Consider the following 17,887-nt stretch of genomic DNA (forward strand, 5'->3'; position numbering starts at 1 on the left):
AAAAAAATCCATGTAAACTTAAAAGGTAAGTTTGTTCTTAAAAATATTAAGTTAACTTGCCGGACACGGTGGCTCACGCCTGTAATCCCAGCACTTTGGGAGGCTGAGGTGGGCGGATCACAAGGTCAGGAGATCAAAACCATCCTGGCTAACACGGTGAAACCCCGTCTCTACTAAAAATACAAAAAATTGCATGGTGGCGGGCGCCTTGTAGTCCCAGCTACTCAGGAGGCTGAGCCAGGAGAATGGCATGAACCCGGGAGGCGGAGCTTGTAGTGAGCCGAGATCACGCCACTGCACTCCAGCCTGGGTGACAGAGCAAGACTCCGTCTCAAAACAAACCAACAAACAAAAATTAAGTAACTCAAGTACAAGAAGTACAGAAGCCTGGCAAACATCATGAAAGTGAGGGAGGTAATACGTAGACAACTGAACTGGAGGGGCACTGGTCTGAGTGAGGACTTCGGGCACAGTAACTCCACCTCATGCTTCCTGCTTTCTGGGTTTTGTCTGTTTAATTTGTTGTTGTTTTTCCCCAATATAGACTATTTTTTTTAAAAAAAACCCAACCTTATTTTGGCTAAGGGGAAAGGGATTTACTTTCATTTGGGTTAAGATAGGACAGACCAAAGGTCCCTAGAAGTTAGTGGTTCAGGTTCTAACCACACAACACTGATGAATGGAAAGGGAGATGTAGGGAGAAGTGAAAAACCCTGGGCAACAGCAGAGCATGCTTCCCTTCCCACCAAGCTCTCAAATACAAGTCTGGAGATTCAATAAAAAAGATCATTCCATGATAGAGAAGACAGAAAGCTGTAACTCTTTTTAATGTTTAACTTTTCTTTGTAAAAAACTTATAAAAAAAAAACTTAAATGGTCAGTTAATTAAAGTTAAAAATCTATTGCTGCACAATATAACTGATTAAAAGATTTCCAGATCTCTTGACTCCAAGAGATTGCTTTCCACCCTGACCTTTCATTTCTTATAGATCTCACACTTCCAGATTTCTCTTTAGCAAACACGATCTGAAATCATTTGTAGGTAATCAACACTTCAAGCATATGGAGGCTCTGGCTGAGGCGGCAGAGTCCTGGGAGACTGAACACTGGGAGACTCAGTGTCCCCCACAGAAACCCAGACCTGGGCTCAGACCAACACCGCCAGGGCTCCTGCACAGGACCTATGTGGCGAACCTGAGCTCGATCTTCCCCGCCAGTCCTCCTGGTCGCTCCTGAGGGCTGCCGACCCTCCAGTGTGTGGCTCTCCTTCTAAAAGCTGGAGCTTCATTCCACTTTGATTCTCATCAGCTCCCATCTTCCTCCTCCACAGAGTTTCAGAACGAAGGAATGAAACTACAAGAGACCACCACCACACGGAGATCAGGTTGCCCTGGCCACCGGCACAGGAGGCCACTCAGTTCTCTCTGCTACTGCTACTCCCTGTTTTGAGGGGCCTCTGGCTCTGGCCAGGCTCAGCCTTTGGGTTCTCTCTCCTCCTTAGGCCATCCTTGTGAGCACAGGTACCTTCTCAAGGCTCTGCCGATGTCCCACACTGATGAACGTCATCCCCAGCTGCTGGCCGATGCGATAGAGCTCATTCTCCACCTCCTCTGTCAGGGCACTGGTGGCTTCATCAAGCACTGAGGGCAGAGCATGGAGGAAGAGATCAAAGCCCTGCCCTCTGCTGCCACTGCTTCTCCTCCCACCCACACTGAACCCCAGCTGGGACCCAGGGGAGGCTGAAAGCTGCTCTGGCTTCCAGAAGCCCTGCCTCAGGGAGAAGGATGGGTCAGAGGAGAAGAGGGCCAGACTCTGTGAGGGAATCGCCTGTGAGCAGCTGCATGAAATCTCTCAGCTTCTACCGAAAAGCACCAGCTACTTCCTGGGACCACTCAATCCAGGGAATCCCAGCCCCTGCAAGAATGTCAGTCTTTGGAAAAGTCCACACCCATCCCCCTGCCAGGCACAGCTTGGCAGGAGAGGAGGATGGGTGCCCATTCATTTGATGATGGAGCCAGAGGAGCATAAAATTACAACCCTTCAAGGTTGGCTCTTGGCTCCAGCTACTGCCAGGCAAAAAGCTTATGAGCTGGGCATGGTGGTTCATGCCTGTAATCCCAGCACTTTGGGAGGCCAATGTGGGAGGATGGCCTGAGTCTAGGAGCTCCAGACCAGCCTGGAAAACATAGCATGACCCTGTCTCTACAAAAATAAAAATAAAAAAATTAGCAGGGTGTGGTGGCACATGCCTGTAGTCCCGGCTGCTCAGGAGGCTGAGGTGGGAGGATCACTCAAGCCTGGGATTTCCAGGCTGCACTGAGCCATGACTGTGCCACTGTACTCCAGCCTGGGTGACAGAGTGAGACTCTGTCTCAAAAAAAAAAAAAAAAAAAGAAAAGAAAGCTTATGAGCAGGCAGTACAGCATATTCAGTGTTACTCTGAAGATGCCAAGCACTGTTTACACGGGCAGGGCCTGCTGTCCTCTCCAGCAGGGAACTCGGAAAAGCCCAGTCATGCACAGGTGTGCCTGGGTACCTGTGAACACATGCTGCTACACCCGTGAGTGCAGACAACACATGGCATGTGCAGCCACAAGGCAGACCTCACCTGCGTACTTCGGTTGCAGGTAGAAGAGTCGGGCAAAGGAGAGCCGTTGCATCTCCCCTGGGGACAGAACATCATACCTGAGGAAAGGGAGGGGAGAGGACCGCTGGAGGAGGAAGGATATAGCTTAGCTTTTACCTAGAATGGTCTGGGTGGGAAGAGGTTTCTCTGTACAGAGGTGAGCCCCAGGAGACAGAAGCCCCTCCCCTTTCAACCATAGGCCTACAGCCCTCACAGAGTGAGGCAGAACTCTATTCCCAAGGACATAAACTTGCACCCGATTGACCAGCCAAACATCTGGACTTTGGGGTCAGGAGCCGTTCCATTCCTTGACAGGGACCCTGAAACCAATGGTCTTTATGGTGGAGCTATCTCTGAAGCTCCCAAGCTCTGTTCTTACCAGTTCCAGTCTACCTGCTGGTCCAGACCCTCTGTCCTTGCCACCAAGTTCGACTGTAACAGACCCAGAGGGCACGACGTCCATGAAATGGCCAGCCCTGCTACCTGCCATCATGGGGAACCTCCCTCACTCCCCAGCGCGCACACACACACATCTCTAAGACAAATATATGCCCCAGTGGCATACCAACATGGGGGGCTGTGGGACAGTCTGCCCTAGCCAGAGACGAACATTCTACCAATGACACTGTTTAGACTTGCTGGAGTATGGTGATAACAAAAAAGCAAACTGCCTTTGTCAGTCCTATTCTTGTTTTAAAATTCTCCGGTGAGAGCACTACCCGCTTCCTGCCTAAACCTGGCCAATAGCACACACAGTCAATTGATACTCCCATTCTCCACCCCAGGTTCAGACTTCCAGTCCTGGGCCCAGGCACAGCAGGGCCAGCACCTGCCTACCTGTAGCTGGTGCTCCCAGGTGGGCGTGGGTCCTGAGGGTCCCTGCCCCCACTTACCAGGCCTGCCAATTCCAAGAACCTCAAGATCCTCTCATCATCAGCAGAACCTGCACAACAGAGAAGCCATCTGCAAAAAGCCAGAGCCTCCTGGCTGGTCAAAACAGACAGGGCAAGGCTGGGCACAGTGGCTCAGGCCTGTAATCCCAGCACTTTGGAAGGCCGAGGCGGGTGGATCACAAGGTCAGGAGATGGAGACCACCCTGGCCAACATGGTGAAACCCTGTCTCTATTAAATATACAAAAATTAGGCAGGCGTGGTGGCATGCAACTGTAGTCCCAGCTACTTAAGAGGCTGAGGCAGGAGAATTCCTTGAACCCGGGAGGTGGAGGTTGCAGTGAGCTGAGATCACACCACTGCACTCCAGTCTGGGTGACAGAGTGAAACTGCATCTCAAAAAATAAAAAAAAGAATAGACAGGGCACATCATGGATCATGGCAGGGGTGGGGGCCCCAGAATGCTGGGTGAAGCCTCTGAAGTCACAGGTTGCAGCCCTGGGTAAGGGAAGGGGTGGGTGAAGGAAGGCATCACTTCCCTTGTCCCAATGGGCGTCTCTCCTTAAGGATGGAAAGACAGAATGAGGTGAGACCTGGGTGCAGACCCCAGAACAGTCAAAGGAAGAGGAGAGGAGTCCCTCTTCCTTGAATCAGTGGCTTCGCTGGGGCCTCTCCCAAAGGGCACAGGTGAGGCCACAGTCAGGTAGAGCAAGGACAACCGCGACAGAAGAAGAGGACATGACCTAAGGAGGACCAGCTCACCTGAGTCAGGGTAGACCTCCTTCAGGGGATATATCACCTGAGAAAAGAAAAAAACCACACCAGCCTAGGAGGAGGGCGAGCAAGAGATGGAGCTGCACACAGCCCACCCTCCCTCCAGAACCCACTGGAACCTCCCAAGGAGGAGAGGTGGGAATGCCTGGCCCGGGTCAGATGGGAGAGGCTCTGGCCCGCAGACAGCAGGGCAAGGTCCCTACAACCTTCAGAAGTGTGTTTAGTGGGAAGAGTCGAACAGCCTCCTGAAGGCAGGGGCCCCACAAACCCACCTCGGGTGTTTATGCGTGGGATATCTGGCGTGAGTCCTTGTCCCATTTACCTGCCTCAGGAGCTGCTCTGAGTAGTGGGCCCAATCCATGGATGTGAATACAAGGTTCTTAGAGCCAGCAGGTCCCAGGCCTGGGCCACTTTACTACCTCACCTTTTGCCCTGATTCTAGGGCCTGAGACCTGTCACAGTGCCAAAGGTCCCAGCTGTGGGCGAGTGGGGCTGAGGAGGGAGGAGTGGGCCCCCTGAACTAGGCTGACCTGCTCCCGAAGGGTCCCGTCAGTGAAGAATGGCTTTTGTGGCAGGAATAGCACCCCGTGGGGCCCAAAGTCCGTCAGCATCTGCACTGAGCCTGCAGAACCCACAGAAACCTTCATTGTGAGATCTCCCAGAAGAGGCAACTGCCTGTCTCCTCTCTTCCTCGTTCCCCAACAGAAAAGAATGGATTCTACTACACTGTCCCCGCCCTCACTCCACCACTAGGGCCCAGGCTGGGTCAGAGGCAGGGAGGGCCTGGCTCTCACCCCGTGTACTTGTCCAGAGGCCGCCCAGAACCCGGAGCAAGGAGGTCTTGCCAGTGCCCGTGTTGCCTGTGATGAGCAGGCTGTGTCCCTCAGAGATCTTTAGGCTCAGATCCTTGATTAGGGGTTTGTCAGAGGAGGGGGCAGAGATGGAGACCCGCTCAAGGAGAAACGCTGTGTCTGCTGGCTCTGCCGCTGGCCACCCTGAGGCTCTGTGTCAGAGAAGAGAGGGGGCGTGAGGAAGATGGACAGGGTCAGCATTGCTGTGGGGGAGGCACTTCTCCTAGGAGCCACCACCTGTGGATTGTTATGGGCTGACTTGCATCCTCCCAAAATCACATGCTGAAGTCCCAGCCCCCAGTGCCTCAGAATGTAACCACATTTGGAGGCAGGGTCTTTTTTTTTTTTTTTGAAAGAAACTCTTGCTCTTGTCACCCAGGCTTGAGTGCAGTGGTGCAATCTTGGCTCACTGCAACCTTCGCCTCCTCGGTTCAAGCGATTTTCCTGTCCCAGCTTCCTGAGTAGCTGGATTGCAGGTGCCCACCACTGCGTCCATATTTTTAGTAGACACAGGGTTTCGCTATGTTGGCCAGTCTGGTCTTGAACTTGTGACCTCAGGTGATCCGCCCACCTCAGCCTCCCAAAGTGGTGGGATCATAGGTGGAAGCTTCTGTGCCCAGCTGGAGGCAGGGTCTTTAAAGAGATGATGTTAACATGAAGCTGTTGGGGCGAGACCCTAATCCACTATGACTGGTGTCCTTTGAAGACAGAGGTGGCAGGGGCATGCATATACAGAGGAAAGGCCACATGAGGACACAGCAACAGGGTGGCCATCTACAAGCTAAGGAGTGGCCTCAGAAGAAACCAACCCTGCCGACAACTTGATCGTGGACCATTAAGCATCCGGAATTGTGAAAAAACTAATTTCTAGTGTTTAAGCTACCCGGCTTGTGGTATTCTGTCACAGCAGCCTGAACACATTAATACAGGGGTAGGGGTGGAACTTCTACTCTGTGCCTGGCTGGACAAAGCCCCTTATGGGACTGATCTTAATCAGTCTAACGCCCATGAATCTCAAATATCATCACAGATGAGGACACTAAGAGTCAGGTGGCTAAGTAACTGCCCAGGTCACAGAGCGGTATTCATCTAACTCTAATGCTGGTGGGTCTTCATGGTGTCACAGTATGACCAGAGTACTAATAACAAGAATGGGAGTGGTTAAAGCTAAACGGTTCTGGAGTTTCAGGCTCTGCATGGATGCCTGGCAACCCACAGAACAGCAATTCCAGTTTCCTACAGACCCTCCTTTATGCCTAGCCTCTGAACTCATGGTTGCATGAAGCTTTCATTTGGAACAGAAGCAAGAGTTAAGGCATTAACGCCTAAGAAAAGCAAGTGGAGTGTAGGCCCTGGAATTCAGATTGATTTTTGAAAGCTTATGATGTGGCCACTGTCCAAGCACTTTCCACGGATGATGATATCCAATCCTTACAACAAGTGAAGGAAGGTTCCATTATGACCTCCTTTTCAGACATGAAGAAACAGAACCGTTAGGCAATCTGCCCAAGGAAAGCGTGGAGAGCAAACAAATCCTGAATGCACAGAAACATTACAGATCCACACAGATACACGAATACAGACATCTCTGGGGCTAAGTGAGGTGGGAGAACAAAGACAGATATGCCCCAAGGAAAGGGGCAGGGAAAGGACTCAGTGGGAGGAGGAAGCACAGGAAGAGGAGGACACTGCAGATTCCTGTTATCTCAGGCAGAAAGTGTGTGTACTTTGCTTCCACTGGCCGGGGGGAATGGTGTAAATTAGCAGAACAGATGCCGGAATAGCAACATCGACTGTGAACTTACATGTGCCTGGCATTCCATTTCCATCTACTCCTCACAACTCTGCTGCCCACTGGGAAAGGGCAGGGCTCCAGGGTAACCCAAGCCAGGTGATGCCAGAGCCTGCAGCCTCAACTACTGCTCTGCCAGCCCACTACTCACTTGTCCAAGCCCCACTCGCTCTCGCCTAGGATCTCACAGTCCTGTGACTTCAGGGACATGTCCAGCAGCGTCTCCCGAAGCTGCCCAATCCTGAGCAAGGAAAGAAAATCTGAGGCAGGGTCTGGGGGCCAGGTGAAGGCAAATTCCTTTTCCTATCTCACACCCACGAGTACATGGTATGTCTCTGTTCCTTTTTTCACTCAGCCACTTCTTCCAGCAGCACACACTTTGCTCAGGAGCCAGAGGGGTGGGACCTGGCCTCACCTGTGTGTGTAGCCAGCCACATCCGAGAGCGTCGTGGACAGGTCGATGAGCTGGGTGAAGCAGCTGATGAGGTAGATGCACACAAAGGCATTCTGGACAGGATGGGGAGTGGTCAAGCAGGTCTCGACTCCAGCCCACAGGCACTGGGCCAAAGGACAGAGGGGGAGAGCATGAGGGGTCACCAAAAGGGAGTCTCACCTTGCTGACCAGGGTGCTAAGCTCTGCAGGACTCAGGTCTCCATAGACCCCACTGAAAATGGGGATTGCGATGACAACGTAACTCAGGATGCTGCCCAGATAGTCAAAGGTGTTGATGCCGACTGTAGAAGACAGATGCGTGAGACACCCAGGAACCATCCACATGCCCTGCAGGGGACACAACCCTAAAACGGGGAGCAGCACGCCAAATAGGGCCACATGCCTTCCCTGGATCCTCATTCTCCTGAGGATACTCACAGAAAGGCAACAGCCCCCGGCCCCCGGTGAATTCCTTCATCACAGCATATTTATCCTTGCAGACAGGAGGCAGAGAGGTGTGGAAAGGGAAGCAGACCAGTCCAACCCCACGGTTCCCACTTCCCTGGGCCCCCTCGCCTACTGTACAGCCAGAGCTCCTTGGACATCAGCTCCCTCTGGGTCTGAAGGAGTCTCTGCAGCCTGCGGTCTGTCCTCATGTGCTCCACATGCCCAGCTCTGACAAGGAAAGGCTGGGATGTCCACAGGGCTGGAGAGGTTCTGCCAGGTTGGGGGGCCCCCTGTCCCATATCACACCCTTCTTTAGAAACCAAGGCCATCCAAATGATCTTGATTTCAAGCTCTGTCTACCACTAGCACCCATTCACAGCTTCAGTCATGCCTTATAGTATTGTCTGTGTGAAGAACAGAAACTCTAGAGTTGGGCAGACCTGGTTCAAATCCTGGCTCTAATCCTCACCCAGTTACTAGCTGGGTGACACAGGCAGGCTACTTAAGCCTCCAAGCCTCAGTTTTTTCATCTATAAAATGGAGCCACTAATACCTATGTAATAAGTTAGAGTGAAAATTAAAAGTTTCTAAATATAAAGTGCCAAGCCCTCAATAAATATAAGGAGCCCTCAATAAATAAAAACTATTGTTAAATAAACATACACAAAGCAGTCACTAGGTGTACCAGGCACTGCACTAGTTAGCTAGTGCAATAAAGAGATGAGAAATCATTTGGAATCAGGAGTACTAAGTGTGCCCTCAGGGCCATGGCAGCAGATAGGCTTAGCCATTAAGGGAGTCTGGGAAGGCTCTCCAGAGGAGGTGATCCGGGGTTTCAAGGATGGGAAGAAATCCGCTAAGGCAGAAAAAGCAGAGGGAGGAGAGAGGGGGCATTTCAGATTTTGCACAGAGGCCACAGAAGAACTCATCTGGAACTTTAAGAACTAACCTGCCTTCCCCAGAGCTTCATGAGCAGAGGTTACAGAATCCAAAAGAACTTTTCCTTTTTTTTTGGGGGGGGGATGGAGTCTTGCTCTGTCACCCAGGCTGGAGTGCAATGGCAGGACCTCCGCTTACTGCAACCTCCACCTCCCGGGTTCAAGTGATCTCCTGCCTCAGCCTCCCAAGTAGCTGGGATTACAGGTGCCCACCACCACGCCCAGCTAATTTTTTGTATTTTTAGTAGAGACAGGGTTTCAGTATGTTGGCCAGGCTGGTCTCGAACTCTTCACCTCAGGCAATCCACCTGCCTCAGCCTCCCAAAGCGCTGGGATTATAGGCGTGAGCCACCATGCCCAGCCTCCAAAAGCAATTTTTTTACACACCCAGCCCTGCCCACCTCACAATCCCACCCCAGTGCAGATTCCCAGTATTCTTGGTGCCCTCAAGTGGTAGAGGTTGCAAACTGCAGCAGAGACTTAGGAGCAAAGGTCCCAGGGCTATCAGATCCACCCCAACTACAGGTGAGCCAAGCAGTAGCTTCCACTTAAACGCAAACCTCCGCCTACACTATCAATCCTAATGCTGATTTCAGAGGCCTCACATAAGGCAGAGCACAGGGACTGGCGCTGGCCCCAGAGGGAAGAGATGGGATTTCATGCTGCTGCTGCTCCTGCTACTGCCGTCAGGAGACCAGACGCTTGGCTCCATGAGACAGCATTGTGAGGAGGTCTCCTGGTTTTCTGAGAAGCTCCCGTTCCATCCCACACTACAGAGACAAAGGATCAGGCCTGGACCTCAGGCCTGGACCTCAGGCACTGGCAAGAAAGCTTCTTAACAGACAGAAGAGCAGAGGCAGAGGTATGTCTTAGTCACCAGCAAGAGGACGAGGCATTCATTCATTTGACAATTTCAGGCCCTACTCTAGGCCACTAAGACTAAAGCTGGCCACAATAAGGAACCACCAGCTTCAGAAGCAAACCCCTGTACCTAAGGACAAGGCAGACAAGGGCAGGGGAGGTAGAGGGAGAGGGTCACAGCCAAGTGTGACAACACTCAGCCCCTGAGCTCGGTGGTGGTGGGAGAGTTGTAGGATTCATCTTTCCTTCTCCACTCTCAGCTCTGGCAAGGCAGAAGGGGAACCATCTCTCCAGACTCACCTGTAGAAAGCGGCAGGCTCTGCATTCACCCGAATCTGCATGTGCTTGAACCTGGGTGGACCAAAGGGAAATGTGTGCTGACCACAGGGAGTACTGGCCCCACTCCTGTTGGAGTCCTGGATCAAGAAGACCCCCCCTGCAAAGTGGAGCCCGGCTCTGCCTGAAAACTGTGGCTGCCTCAGTCTGACCCTTTCCTGGACTGTTACTGGGTAGAAAATCCCGGGGCTAGGTGGTGTGGCAGGAGCTCTGCAGAGACAGGGCTGCCCCTCAGCTTTCCGCAGAGAGGACGGGGGTATTCCTGCTCACAGCATCTCCTTCTCCCAGGGCCTGGCCTGAAGGAGGGGGACAAGAAGCACAGGGTAGGCGCTGGATCCATCGGCTGCTACACCTAACTGATCCAAGACAGGGTGGTTACGCCAGGGCAGTGAGAAGGCTAAGAGATGACAATGATGATGGTGATGGCAAGCCAGACACAGTTCTCAGTCCTTCTCAGGTATGATCTCATTAATCCTCCCAATCCTCTTGGTAGGCAACGGTACCATTTCCACTTTAGAGACAAGAACATTGAAGCTGGAGAGGTTAAAGACCTCTCCAAGATCACACAGCTAGTAACTGGCACAGCTAGGATTTAAACTTAGGCAGTCTTACTCCACATCCCCTTCTTTAACCATTATGCCCCAGCCCAGAAACCTCAAGTGAGGGAGACACACCTAAAATCTCCCTCCAGCTTCTCCTGATGCACCAGCTTCGTCACAATGGGGCCCATCAAAGTTTTGTTCACCACGGTCCCCAGGATGAAATACCCAAAGATGCTCACAGGCCCGAGCCAGCCTGTGCTGAAATACAGAGAGAGGGAGAGAGGGTGTGGGGTGCCACCTATCCCCACAGGCCTCAGCCCTTACTCCTGCCCCTCTCGGGTAGCCCCTGTCCAATCTGAGTAGCCCAGTGGGCCGTCTGCTCCTATGTAGGGGCATCTGGCATGAGCTGTCAGAGCCAGGATACCCGTGACACTGTAACACAGGGCCAAAGGAAGGGCAGGGGCCTGAGCACATGGGATGGGAAGACTCCCTAAGGTTTAGGTGGGAGAGAAGGGAAATAAGCTTCTCTTGGACCTTGACCTGGGAGAGCTGAGGACCCTCTGGGGAAACACCAGGCTGGGGAGGAGGGAGGCTTCACCTTTGGAAGCACTGGTAAGTATAGTAGACGAGGGTGAATGGGGAGACGATCAGCTTGCTGGCCATGCTGCTGAGCTGCCGGCAGAATCGCTCCACGTCCTGGCTGATGCGCTGGTCCCTGGAGCCAACGACACACAGTAGCTGGACCCAGGCAGATGGGCCCAAAGGTGGAGAGAGCAAGACACTTTCACATCACCTCTGCTCCTGACCTTGCCTCGCAGTGCTGTGAGCACTGACCCTGTGGGAAGAGGGAACCAGACAAGGCTGGTTGCCTGGGGGCAACTAAATCCTGGGGCCTTTAAACAGGGTTCTAGAGAGTTGCATCTTATGGTGCCTCAGTTAATCCCCTGAAAAAGTGGGAACCGAAAGGTCCAGCACCCAGGGGCCTGAGCCAGCTCTGAGCAGAGTCAAAGAAAAACTTGAAGGCAGATGAGCTGCTTTTTTTGGATGATGAAGAAAACTATCCCCTTTATCTCAATCCTCCCAAATTTCTCTTATATAAACCCTACCCTGGCCCCTTTACTTATCTGGCTGTGAAAGCTCCAGGTTGTGAGGCACACCTGTAGTACCAGCTACTCAGGGGGCAAAGGCAGGATGGAAGCCATAGCCATCAGAAAGGGGCCTAGAAGTTAGGTAGCAGCAGCAGCCTCCCAGGCATCTTTGCACCAAAGCTCAGCTTGAGCTGAGAGGCACCCCAGGCAACAAAGTGCTTGCTAGGAAGGCGGTGAGTGAGGGGATGGGTGTGAAGGAGACCCCGTATGTCTCATCTCACCACTAGGGCCATACTGACTCCTATTCCCAATGAGCGACGTGACCTTGGGCAAGTCACCTGCAATCTCTGCGCTTCAGCTTCCTCATCTGTAAATTAACAATAGCTAACTTACAATGGAACACCTGCTATGTGTCAGGCACCGTACATGTGCATTACATGAATGATATCATTTCATCCTCACTACATCCTTTGAGATAGGAACTATTATCATCCTCATTTTACAGAAGGGGAACCTGGGGCTTGGTGACTTTAAGAGCTATAAGCTGAGTGGTGATAGAATGGGGATTTGAATCCTAGACTGAGTCCTGGACAGTGGTATTTTTTTACTGATGAAAATCTAAGAGCTAGTTTTTCTAGCAAGGACATTTTCTTTAGAGGGTGCCTTACTGGAAGACTAAGATATAAAAAATGAAAAGGACAAAAGGAAGCTGCTCCTGACATTTTTTTTTTAAGAGATGGGGGTTTCTGCTATGCTGCCTAGGCTAGAGCACAGTGGCTATTCCCAAGCGTGCTCACAGTGCGCTACTCCTGGACTCAAGTGATCCTCCTGCCTCAGCCTCCTAAGTTTTTGGGACTACAGGTGCATGCCACTGCACCTGGCAGGCTTCTTTTTAGCAGCCCTGCAGCTTCTCCAGGGGTCCTCTGCAGGGCACCCTCCCCCATGACTCTGGGCAGTAGCATTTGAAAACAACTGTAGACGATCTCCATGGGGTCTGCCGCCAGGAGTCTCCAGGGCTAGGCCAGATGGAAAGGACCAAACAGAGTGTAGAAAGGACTGAGTTGGGGCACCTACGGATTATCGATGTCATCCCGCAGCACATTGAGGGTGTAGTACACACGGCCCCGGAAGTAGAGGCAGTGGAGGTGCTCAGTGAGGTCCTTCCTCCAGCTCACATACAGCAGGTTGCAGGTGAACTGATCAAAGCTCTTCAGCTGTGCAGTGGGGGAAGCAAGCGGAAGGGAGAGATGGCTTCCTGAAAATCTCAGCTCAAAGCTCACGGCTGGCAAGAGCCTCCACTGACCCATCCCAGCCTACTCTGACTATGATTACTCTGTCCACTCAGCTCTTTTCTTGTTTAAATCATCAAGTCATGAGACTTTCCCTTCCTCACTCACTGACTCACGTGTTCATTCCTGCACCAAATTTTTTTTTTTTTTTTGAGCCGGAGTTCTACTCTTGTTGCCCAGGCTGGAGTGCAATGGTGTGATCTTGGCTCACCACAACCTCCGCCTCCCAGTTTCAAGTGATTCTCCTGCCTCACCCTCCCGAGTAGCTGGGATTACAGGCAGGTGCCACCATGCCCAGCTAATTTTGTATTTTTCGTAGAGACGGGGTTTCTCCATGTTGGTCAGGCTGGTCTGGAATTCCTGACCTCAGGTGATCTGCCCGCCTCGGCCTCCCTAAGTGCTGGGATTACAGGTGTGAGCCACCACGCCCGGCCTCCTTCACCAAACACTAAAGGGCTTACCAGAGGCAAGACCCTCAAGCCTCTTTCTATACTGTCTTATTTTGAGAGTAGATGAGCTTCTGAAAACTGGAGACCATATTGTTGATTCCATTTATGTTCTTACTCCTTTGTCCCCCAAGCTTGGGACAGAGATTTGTATGCATAGGTGCTTACTGAACGAAGACCCAACAAAAGTGGCCATGGTATGACGAGAAGTGGCTTCCCCCCCAAAAAAAACAGGTGGCACAGCCTGGCAGAGAGCATTAGGCTTGAGTTCTGGCAGAGCCCTGAGTCTGCCAGACTCGTTTACCACTTCCAGAGCAACTATGTGCTAAGCACTAGGGACATTATGAGCTCACAGTTTAGCCAGAAAACAATTACAAGGGTGTGAGGAGTGTTACAGCAGAGGTAAACTCAAGGAATTAGTTAAGTACAGAAAAAGGGTAGAGTTTGGTGGAGGGGACACAAAGGAGAAAGCTGAGGAAGACCTGAAAGAGGTGACAACGGAGGGATGATGAAAAGTGAGCAGGCGGTAGCCCACTACTGAATGAGGGGTAGGGGAGGGGGCCATTGTGCAAGAAAGCACCAGTTCAAAGGCTGGGAGGTGTGACATGGTGCCAGGATAAGTCACAGCCTCGGTCCCACAGAGGAGGAGCAGCAACTCTGGCTGCCGAGCCCAGTTTTAATGAGCTGCCGGAAACAAGAGTTCTAGGAAGGAAAGGGGCAATGATCAGTTCTGCTAAATGCTGAATTAAACCAGAACCTGTGGCCTGGGCCCAGGAGTTGAAACATCTGAGGAATCAATTCCATGTGGGCCAATAGCAAGATCAATGTGCTTAATAAGGGCAACTATCCCTTTAGTTCCCAGAAAAGGGAGGAAACACACCCCTACAGCTTGCTTCCTGCTTCCTGGAGGCTAAGGCCCACTAGGCATTACGATCACACTGGACTGGAGAGGAAGAGAGACACAGAGAGAGGGAAAGATCTTACCGTGGAGTTCAGAACAATGAGCATGACAGCCAGGAATGTCAGAGTCTTAAACCCTTCCAAGTCTTTGTTTCCCAGGACACCATAGTACTGACTGGGGATCAAGCCAACTTGGTAGATCACCAATTGCTCTGAAAGGAGGGAGAGGAGTAAGAAATCAGTGATGAGGGGTAAAAAGAAGTGAGGCTTCTTCCTGAGTCCCTGCCTCATCAGCACCCCAAAGAGATGAAAAGGGGCTGGGCACAGTGGCTCACGCCTGTAATCCCACCACTTTGGGAGGCTGAGGAGGGTGGATCATCTGAGGTCAGGAGATCGAGATCAGCCTGGCCAAGATGGTGAAACCCGGTCTCTATTAAAAAATACAAAGATTAGCCGGGCGTGGTGATGGGTGCTTGTAATCCCAGCTACTCGGGAGGCTGAGGCAGGAGAATCGCTTGAACCAGGAAGGCAGAGGTTGCAGTGAGCTGACCGTGCCACTGCACTCCAGCCTGGGGCAACAAGAGAGAAATTCCGTCTCAGGAAAAAAAGGTGGAAAGGGACCCCAAACCAGAGCTCCCCTCTCTCCTCTAGTCTGGGCTCACTCACTCACCCAGTAGGGTCAGGCACAAAAGGGTCAGGAACATCAAGGCATTCTGTGATGACCAAGAAGGAAACAAAACCTTCAGTATCTGCAGGAACCGCTGGAGAAATTGCAGATCCAACCTCGGCCTGAAGAGAAGGTGGGGAGGCAGAGAAAAGCCCAAGATGTAATTAAGCCTTAGGGAGTAGTTATTAAGCACATCCACATTGTTCTGTAAAGGGTCCAGGCCATGCACAAAGAACGGTTTCCGAATGCTGAAGATGGTAGGCTGGGAACAGACCACGGATACAACGGAAATTCTTTGGCCAAGCATGGTGGCTCATGCCTGTAATCCTAGCACTTTGGGAGGCCGAGGCAAGAGGATTGCTTGAGGACAGGAGTTCGAGACCAGCCTGGCCAACATGGTGAAACCCCATCTCTACTAAAAACACAAAATCAGTTGGGCATGGTGGCACACACCTGTAATCCCAGCTATTTGGGAGGCTGAGGCAGGAGAACCGCATGAACCCAAGAGGCAGAAGTTGAAGTGAGCTGAGATCATGCCACTGCACTTTAGCCTGGGCAACAGAGTGAGACTCCATCTCAAAAAACAAACAAAACTGTTACTGGCAGATGATGTGATCATTTACACAGGAAACAAGCAAACTGACAGACAAACTGTTGAAAATAAAGAGTTTACCAATGTCATTAGATATACAAATATCAATAGTGTTCTTCTATACCAGCAATAATCAATTACAAAATATAAAGAAAATAAGCAAAAAACCTACAGAAAAACTATCAAATATCCAGGAGTTAACTTTTACATATTGGCCGGGTGCAGTGTCTCACGCCTGTAATCCCAGCACTTTGGGAGGCTGAGGTGGGTGGACTACCTGAGCTCAGGAGTCCGAGACCTCCCTGGGCAACACAGTGAAATCCCATCTCTACTAAAATACAAAAAATTAGCCGGGCGTGGCGGCATGCGCCTGTAGTCCCAGCTACTCTGGAGGCTGAGACAGGAGAATTGCTAGAACTCTTGAGGCAGAGGTTTCAGTGAGCTGAGATGGCACCACTGCACTCCAGCCTGGGTGACAAAGCGAGACTCCGTCTCTTAAAAAAATAAATAAATAAAATAACATATTAGACATTTTAAAGGGAAAATGAAAAGCTCTATTGTAGGACATGAAAGAAGACCTAGAAAGACAGGCCTGGCTTGACCCAACATTATGAAGACCTCAGTTCTTTCTTTCTTTTCTTTTTTTTTTTGAGATGGAGTCTCGCTCTGTTGCCTAGGCTGGAGTGCAGTGGTGTGGTCTCAGGTCACTGCACCCTTCTCCTCCCAGGTTCAAACGATTCTCCTGCCTCAGCCTCCCGAGTAGCTGGGATTACAGGTGCCTGCCACCACCCCTGGCTAATTTTTTATATTTTTAGTAGAGACAGGCTTTCACCATGTTGGCCAGGCTGGTCTCAAACTCATGATCTGCCTGCCTCAGCCTCCCAAAGCACTGGGATTACAGGCATGAGCCACCACGTCCAGCCTAAAGACCTCAGTTCTAACAAAAGCAGTCTATAGGTCGGGCGTGGTGACTTACATCTGTAATCCCAGTACTTTGGGAGGCCCAGGCAGGCAGATCACTTGAGCCCAGGAGTTTGAGACCCGCCTGGGCATCATGGCAAAACCCTGTCTCTACAAAAAATACAAGAATTAGCCGGGCATGGTGGCGCACACCTGTAGTCCCAGCTACTCAGAGGGCTGAGGCAGGAGGATTGCTTGAGCCCAGGAAGTCAAGGCTGCAGTGAACAGAAATCCTGCCACTGCACTCCAGCCTGGGTGATAGAGCAAGACCCTGCCTCAAAAAAAGCAAAAAACAAAAGCAATCTATAAATTCATTGTAATACCAATCAAAAGCAGGACTTCTCTGAGGAACTTTGTATGGAAATATAAAAGGTCCCTAGCTTAGGGCAATTATGAAAAACAGGAGAGGAGGAGGAAGAGACCCAAACCATCAGGTTAAGACATATCAAATTACAGCGCTAGAATAATACTATAGTATTAACACAAGAACGAAAAGCCCAATGGAACAGACAGACAAAAAAAAAAAAAAAAAAAAACCCTACAAAAACCACGCACAAAAAACCCACAGAACAAACACCTATGTTCACATAGGCACACAATAGAGGTTACAACACAAGAAAGGACACATTAATACTAATAACTGCCAGCACTTATGAAGCATGCACTATGTGCCCTATTCTAAATGTTTTACATGTGTAATTCATTTAATGGCCACGACCCTAGGAAATAGGGACTATATCCTATATTATGGATGAGGAACGGAGGCAAAAATGGGTGAAGTAACTTGTCTTGTGTCACCCACCTGGTGAGTGGCAGCCTTGAGCTTGAATAGTCAACCTGCTCCAAGAATCTGCACTCTTAACTATGCTATACAGCTTCTCTAATTTTTAACTAATTAATTAGTTATTAATTGGGTCAGGTGTAGTGGTAATCGAAAACAGTGGAAAAAATCTTAGGTCATTATCTCAAACCATTTACAAAAATAAACTTAAGGCCTGGAGCAATGGCTCATGCCTGTAATCCCAGCACTTTGGGAGGCCGAGGTGGGCGGATCACCTGAGGTCAGGAGTTTGAGACCAGTCTGACCAACATGGGGAAACCCCATCTCTACTAAAAATACAAAATTAGCCGGGCCTGGTGGCACATGCCTATAATCCCAGCTACTTGGGAGGCTGAGGCAGGAGAATTGCTTGAACTCGGGAGGCAGAAGTTGCAGTGAGCCGAGATTGTGCCATTACAACAAGAACCTGGGCAACAAGAGCGAAACTCCGTCCCCAAAAGAAAAAAAAAAAAACACCTTAAAAAACTACAAATGGATTAAAAATCTAAATGTGAAAAGTAACACTATTATGTTAGTAGAAAGAAATGTAGAAAATATCTTAATGAAGGTACCTTAAAACCTATATAAGGGAAACTGATGAATTTAACTTCATTAGAGTTAAATGTTTTATTCA

General features: G+C 50.6%; 1 protein-coding gene across 7 annotated transcripts in view; it reads right to left on the reverse strand.

Annotated features, from left to right (window-relative positions):
• Positions 1-794: 794 nt before the first annotated feature.
• The window catches only part of ABCD4 (ATP binding cassette subfamily D member 4), a 19,788-nt gene continuing 2,695 nt past the window's right edge, over positions 795-17,887 (reverse strand). The window contains exons 2-19 of one of the 7 annotated variants that reach the window (XM_017880485.1): positions 14,885-15,003; positions 14,299-14,426; positions 12,654-12,793; positions 11,090-11,206; positions 10,624-10,749; positions 9,914-9,964; positions 7,948-8,042; positions 7,548-7,669; positions 7,350-7,441; positions 7,086-7,175; positions 5,086-5,294; positions 4,822-4,913; positions 4,280-4,316; positions 3,520-3,569; positions 3,006-3,058; positions 2,609-2,685; positions 1,525-1,640; positions 795-1,353 (exon numbers count right to left, since the gene is read on the reverse strand). In XM_017880485.1, the coding sequence (XP_017735974.1) occupies positions 1,285-1,353; positions 1,525-1,640; positions 2,609-2,685; positions 3,006-3,058; positions 3,520-3,569; positions 4,280-4,316; positions 4,822-4,913; positions 5,086-5,294; positions 7,086-7,175; positions 7,350-7,441; positions 7,548-7,669; positions 7,948-8,042; positions 9,914-9,964; positions 10,624-10,749; positions 11,090-11,206; positions 12,654-12,793; positions 14,299-14,426; positions 14,885-15,003 (1,783 nt within the window). In that variant the 3' untranslated portion in view covers positions 795-1,284. Of the gene's footprint in view, positions 1,354-1,524; positions 1,641-2,608; positions 2,686-3,005; positions 3,059-3,519; positions 3,570-4,279; positions 4,317-4,821; positions 4,914-5,085; positions 5,295-7,085; positions 7,176-7,349; positions 7,442-7,547; positions 7,670-7,947; positions 8,057-9,913; positions 9,965-10,623; positions 10,750-11,089; positions 11,207-11,297; positions 11,327-12,653; positions 12,794-14,298; positions 14,427-14,884; positions 15,004-17,887 lie in introns of those variants that run through there. The other 6 variants (XM_017880487.1, XM_017880489.1, XM_017880486.1 and 3 more) reach the window with 6 other exon arrangements.

The sequence above is a fragment of the Rhinopithecus bieti genome, unplaced genomic scaffold, assembly GCF_001698545.2.
Source record: "Rhinopithecus bieti isolate Rb0 unplaced genomic scaffold, ASM169854v2 scaffold_11380, whole genome shotgun sequence".
NCBI lineage: Eukaryota > Metazoa > Chordata > Mammalia > Primates > Cercopithecidae > Rhinopithecus > Rhinopithecus bieti.